The 7,160-nt window shown below is 37.8% G+C and overlaps 1 protein-coding gene across 1 annotated transcript in view; it reads left to right on the forward strand.

Moving 5' to 3' along the window:
* The first annotated feature begins 908 nt into the window (after positions 1-908).
* LOC106117298 (uncharacterized) overlaps positions 909-7,160 on the forward strand; it is an 83,851-nt gene continuing 77,599 nt past the window's right edge. Inside the window, exon 1 of the mRNA XM_013311538.1 lies at positions 909-2,081. Within this exon, the coding sequence (XP_013166992.1) occupies positions 1,209-2,081 (873 nt within the window). The 5' untranslated portion in view covers positions 909-1,208. The remainder of the gene's footprint in view (positions 2,082-7,160) is intronic.

Raw genomic sequence — 7,160 nt, forward strand, 5'->3', positions numbered from 1 at the left:
CAGTTAAGTATTAAAATACTGCGCAGACCTTTAAAATCTTATAACGATATGGTTATCTTACTATTACGCTCAAACTGTATCCAGATGAGTTTTACGAATTGTTTTTTATGGTTATACATATCGCTACGAGCGCAGCATTTCACAGATTGAAAAAAAAAAACTAGGGGAACGTAAATAAACACAACGGCACGCGCTATTCGCGGCATCCGTCGACGTCGTCGCGTCGGCGCGCATGCGTTCTCTGTCCTAGTCATGCTCTATGGCGCGCCCATAGACTGCGGCTGCATGCGATACATTTCCCATATTTAAATTAATAAATCGTGATATTGTTATTTTTCACGCAATTTATAGGCTTTTAGTACTACTGTAGAATGTACAAAGTTATATAGTCCGATCATGAAACATGTCAGATGTTAGATTTCCAACTAAGTTTTATAGAGCGGTTTACATTTTATCTTGAAAAATTACAATTCGCTATTATTGGTTCTACCTTCACATTGCTTTTGTTCAGTAGGTTAGGTATCTTCGCGTGAGCATCGCTCTTTGCGAGTAACACAAAACATGCCTATTAATATGGCACATGGGCCGGCATCGCTATTTTTGGACAGTGAAAACACTAGCCGTTTCCTTTCGTAATACCGTCTGCTCACTAATATGGTAATCGCGCTAAAGCTAAGAGAGTTATCATCAAAGTATCAGTTAGTGGAATAGTCGTAATTTATCAGGTGGTAAGTGAATGAGCGTGGAGGACATGTGGGACGGGAGCGTGGCGCGTGGGGCGGCGGGGCACGTCTCTCTCCGTCGTCGCCGCGCCGCTTTGCCCGCCGCCGCCGCGCCGCCCGTCTCCCGCCGCCCGTCGCGTCGCTCGTCTCCCGTTGGCGGCCGCGCGGCGCCGCAGTCCGCGCTCGCCGCTCGCTTTCGATGTCGGTTTGTTGTCACTCGCCGCAACCAGCTTGCCGCATCGTGATCCGCGATCGTAGCCTTTGTTTATAGTTCCACGCGCGCTCGCCGCTCCGACACAGCTGTTCGTGTAATCATTGACGTACCGTTTAAGTGCCGTTCCCCAGTGATCGCAGTTTCAGTGGGTTCCTCTCAGTGTAGTCGTTTGTGTCCACCGTGTGTGCCGATGGGGCGTTTGCGTCCGTGAAGCGACCGGAGCGGCAGCAGGTGCCTCGTATATCGGCTGCAAGCCGGCGAGCGGCTCGGCCATGGCGGCCACTGCCCGCCGCGAGATAGACACCGGCGAGGAGGACATCGCCGCAATAGCTAAACAGATATCGGACCATGCAGAAGCTATCTATCAGACGTGGAAAGCGCGCGGCCTAGCGCCCACGGAGATATTGTCATGCAGGCCCACGCCCGGCATAAAATTGACAGAAAGCTTACGCTCCAAACCTCGGCCGGAGCCGAAGCCTGAAATAAAACAAAGACCGGAGTTCCGCCGCGACCAGCGTTCGGAGGGCGCGCGGGAGCAACGAGTCGAGTCAAGGAGGGAGCAGCGAACCGAGCCCGAGGAGGACGCGATGGATGTAACGTTGCCCCCAGACTTGGTACCAGAACGTAACGGTGCCGGTAGCAGTGCGCCTTCTCGTCGGGGCGATTCCGCAGCGATGCGGCTGGAGGTGGCCCGCGAGGAGGAGCGGTTGCTGCGGGCGCTGCGCACCGGCGGAGTCGTGGCCGAGAGGACCGCGGAGAGGCCGGACGTCGTGCCGCCGGTTTCTCTGGTCGACTATGCCAAGAGTCGGTACCAGGACAGGCTCGACACTGGTGCGAGGAAGCCGGCGGCCGGGGCGGGTGGCGAGAGACGGGCGTCGCTCGGCTCGCATGTCACTGAGGCCAGATCCAAGTTTGAAGCACGCGCTCGCCGTGCTACCAGTGCAGGCGCCAGCGCCGGCAATGGCGAGTCCGCCTCCGCCTCAGGAGCTGCTCCCGTTCGTCCATTCCTCACGCGAGGTTCTGTGGCCGAACGAGTGCTTATGTTTGAACGATGCCCCAGCGAAGCCACTCTAGAGCTTGCTAAGCGAAAATCACCTGCGGCGACGACATGGCGGGGACCGCACGACGTCATAAACAGAGCACAGGTAATATTAAGTTTTCAATCCTCATATGTGTCTCATGAGTTAGATTATTTTATTATCATTATGTATTTAATAACATACATACATAATGAATATTGTACGTGAGATAGGAGAGGAAAAGTTATTCTCTTTGCCCTAGAGACTAATATTTACAATCCCATCATGGCTCTTTACAATAGCATATATGATAAAAGGGAATGTGCACAGAAAATACCCACCTATGTTATAATAAAAAGTAATAATATTAAAACTATATCAAACATTTCATAACCAGGCGTATACGTAGGTGGAGGAGCTGTTTGCTGCAAGGTTCGATATTAAAATTGTACAAGTGTTTTCATAATTAATGAGACAAGTTTCTCGCGAAAGGTCGCTGCCAAAGACAAAACACTTCGTCGCATTATTTTACGATAAATTACGTCACTACTTTATTTTCTGTTATTGGAATATCACGCTCATTACAAAGCATGTTATAAAATGTTCTAACTTTTGAATCATTTTTTTTACCGAAGTGCATTGATCGCGGGTCTTAGGTATTAAATCATCTGGAAAGTTATACAAGTTGAGATTATATTCTACATGTGCAGTGCGCTTCGCCGGTTGGTATTTTTGTCAAACTGCCAATACGTCTCCCAGACGCAGACTACCGATAAGTAGCACCAACGCTAGCCACGAGTCCACTCTAATTCCATCTTGTGCATGTCTATTTATTTAAAAACAGGTTTTAATTAAAGAAATAAAGTTTTTCTTAATTAAATGTGCTCCAATTCGCATTACTAAAATTGTGGATTTAGATAATTTCACATTTTACAAAGTTTTAGGTTAAAATGGCGCGTACATTGTAGAATGTGACATTTAGTGAGCGCGCATCATCGTGAGTTTTTCTTTAAAATTAAAATGAAATGACACTCAACAATAGACTGGATTATCGTTATTTCTAGCTTTCTTTTTAAAAGTAAAGTTGATAATTATAATTATAAATTATTTATTAATAAATTCTGAAGCCGTGAATCATAGAAAAGGTTTAAAAAAAGGTTAAAAATGAGATTTAATATTAAATATGTTTGGCTAATGTCAGGGTCGTTTCGGGAAACAAATGCTGAAGTTAGAGCCTTTCACTCTTCGCCTGCTTCCATTGTGCTGATATGTTAGACACAAGGTCGGTGAATTCAGTTCTGCAAAGCCATTATGAAATTTATCAGACATTCTTCAAATATCGTTTCATTGTGTTATTTCAAATATTTTGTTAAATGGGGTTACCATTTAAGAATTTTTATACAAGGGTTTTATTATTGGCTAGCTATCGACCGCGACTCCGTCCGCACGAGATTTAAAAGAAACTTGATTAGTAGCTTATTTGTTTTTTCTATGTTCTACATCTATGCCAAATTTCAGTGAGACACCTTCTAACAATCCATCCATCCGTCTAACTCAACATTCGCATTTATAATATTAGTGAGATTTTATTGAAATGCTTACCTTAATTTGTAAACAATCAATTTTTATTTTATTATCTCGTGCAATGCCAGAATATCGACATATGACACGACAGACGGACAGTTCTATTTAATGAGATACGCATACCAAAACGTTTGCTCGTATGACGTAGTAGCAATTAGCACTGTTCGAGTTTTACAAAAAGGTCCTTCATAAATACTGGTATAATGTTTGCGTATTTGTTATAGAATTCATATTTTACAGAAATAATAGTCATTGTTTACGATCTTGGAGCGTATTCATTAAAGTATTTCAGAAATCACGTGTTCTGGCACGCAAATTAACAATGCTATAACGCTATTGGGTGACTACATTAGAATCTCGATATCACGAATGTCATGAGAATTAAAAAAAAAACCTCGATTTGTCAAATCTTCGACTTAATAAGTGGTTCAAAATACGTATTTTACACGAATTTCTAGTATAACATATTTACTAAGTTAGACTTACAGTCTGATGGTTCAGCGGAAGAGAAGGGCATGTATGGAGGATTTAGATTAAAGAAGCTTCGAGTCATAAATATTCCAAACTATTTTTATTAGAGTCTATTAAATAAAATGTAAATCTACTAATTATTTTAAATTTTGACAATCCTATGTTAGACAACATTTGGACAATAGACGTGACATCTAACTATTTCAAATTTACATTTTTTATGTTTGTAACATTAAGATAGAATTGTATTTATGTTGTTAGGTAATATATTATATTTCAGAGTAATAATCATACTGAATGATTTATATGCTAATATTAAATGTGTCCGTCCTTCTTGTAAACAAACTATTCATAACGCTGTGTGTTTAGTTGTATATGAAAATATTTGCTATGCTATTATAGAACAAAACCGAGAACTATCCGCAGTTATGCCAACATAACAATAATTAGTTGTTTGTTTTTTCTGATTTAAAAAGAAAGAATAGAGGAATTCCTCAAAAGGGATCACGAATTTTAAACTAGGTTATAAACCGTGTGTTTCTAAAACATATTGTTATGTCTATTTTGTCAAAGATGACAAGGATATGTTTTATACAATGATTTTGAATTCAGAAATCAACGATAAGTGATTTTAATCTAATTAGAAACAGTGAACGCAATTTCCTGATTGCGTGTTAGCTGCTGTCAATTGGTACACGGATAAATGGTGCTTGCGAACCGAATTGTTTAGTGACGAACATTACACAACAATTGACCCGAACATGCGAATTACACACGATTACGTCACTGCACAAAATATCTGGAAACGTAGCGTTATTATAATATAAGTTAAGCCGTTTTGATTTAAATGGACAAACTACGTTACAAAAGCAAACTTTGGTAAACAGGTGCCGTGTTTTTGGTGACAATTTTAAAACATCCAAACTCTTTTGAAGACTGATGAAATGCTGTTATAGATTATCAATTTAATTTATTTTTATTTCAAAGGTTACCAATTTAAAAAAAAATATCGTCATACCTTAGTTTCATTACCGAAAGACTATAACAACAGGTTGTCCCTTTCATATTATTTAAAAAAGACAGAGATAGCACTATGTTTTTGAACGCTATAGGGTGTAAAAATCGCAGAGATATGGCCGTACAAATTGCCAATTTACGACAGATTATTTTCTGCGAATGTTATTAATTTATTTCTCAGATCTATTCAAATGAGCACAGCGAATAACAATATGTTCTTAGAATTATTATAAAAGCTTGATTTTATAACGAAAAACGAGTTTATTTTCATTTCAAGATGTTTGTATTAGATGATATTTCGTGTTACATATCAAAAAGTAGAACTAGGTTTTTTTAATTGTTTTTCGTATTCACGTTAATAAACTACGAAAATTAAAAAAAATTGTGACCAGAGTAACCCTAAAATACGTATTCTAGATAAAAATACTTTTTTTAAACAATAATACGGTATTATTTAATTAAAGGCACATTTCTGAATATAATATCAAAAAGTCTTGAAGAATATCTCAAAGTACACTACGCAGAGCTAAATATAGCAAAATTATCTCAAAAGCGACCTCCCTCAGACTTTCGTCGACGTCTTTGTTGTTCTTTTCATGCCACTATAGAATCTTTTTTAATTAATAATCTGTAATTTTTTTTTTATAATTATTTACTTCTTAATATTATTTACTTCTTCATGTGATTTATGTAATTTCCAATCAAACCAATAGTAACATTAATTGAAATTGTTGGTTTATACTAATTTAAATGTTAATTGCTCGTAGTATAAAATATATATAACATACATGATCGACTTGACCTTGATTTTATTTATCAAACTAGAAATTTGTGTTTCTGGGTGAGTAGGTAATCTGTGGCTTCTTTTATCGTGTTTATGTTTTATTTACATTAAACGCGAAATGTATAGATAAAAAATTATAAACGTAACTCAAAACGATTCACAATATTATAGACTATCTGTCACCTGGGACTCCGTCCGCGCGGAATAAAGGTAAATCTTAATAGGTACTCTATGTGCTCCTCCAGACTATGTTTTACATCTATGTCAAAATTTCAGAGAGATCCCTTTAGGCTTTCTAGAGATAACTTTAAACAAAAATCCATCCATATAAACTTTCGCGTGTATATTTATAATATTGTACTTATATGTAAAATTTAATTAAACGAATTAACGTATGGTCTCATTGTTTAACCAGTGGCGGTTTAATTATAGTGTGTTTAATTTCCCACATAAAGTAATTGTTAGGCAATTGATCGTCCATATTTTCAAACAAAATTGATTTTAATTCTAGTCAAATACAAATCGGACGTTTATCCGTTGTTGTTGTCTACGTTTCAGTTTGGCTCAGTTCGTAACTTTGACATTCCGACTGGATATTATTTTTATTCAACCCTGCTACTACTTTTATTGTTAAAGCATCAATTGTGTTCGTGCATCGTATAATTATGCAAGCGTTTTTTTGTTTTTGTTCACACATTTCTGTTTTTCATTTGTTTTTAAAGACCATAGTCAATAAACAATTGATTTTTCTCAGTTTTAATTTATTACGATTATTCGCAGGGGCTTTAACAGTAATTTAAGAAAGGTCACATTATAACATTAAATTATGCACGATAATAATTTAAATAAAAAAACCGTAAAGATACAAATTGCTTACAAGTTTCCTCATTATCGAACATTTATATGTTTTAATAAATTTCAACTTTTTTTTTTTCGAAAACTGTTACTGTTATTTAGAGTAAGTCAAAATTTCTATGAATTAAAAAAGATTGATTTAACGCAGTTTCTAATTCAGCCCGTATTTTTTATGATAATATGTGATTCATTAACAAATCATTTGATAGCCTGTAAACTCTACGATTTCCATAGAAAAGACAATTACCAAAAAATAACAAAGATTTCTATAATATTTAACCCACTTAAAAAAAGAGGATGTTCTCAAATCCGCACGTCCGCACGCACGTGTTATCCCGTAACTCCGCTTCTGGTAACCCAAGTCTGGTATTTTTTTTAAAAGTCTATTTGACTTTCTTATGCCAGTTTTATGTTGGTAATAATCCTTGGTACTCTTTGACACACATTTGAGTATAACAGTAAGGCGCACGCACTTCGCATGGCAATCGGCAAAC

The sequence above is a fragment of the Papilio xuthus genome, unplaced genomic scaffold, assembly GCF_000836235.2.
Source record: "Papilio xuthus unplaced genomic scaffold, Pxut_1.1 DF827680.1, whole genome shotgun sequence".
Classification (NCBI taxonomy): Eukaryota; Metazoa; Arthropoda; class Insecta; order Lepidoptera; family Papilionidae; genus Papilio; species Papilio xuthus.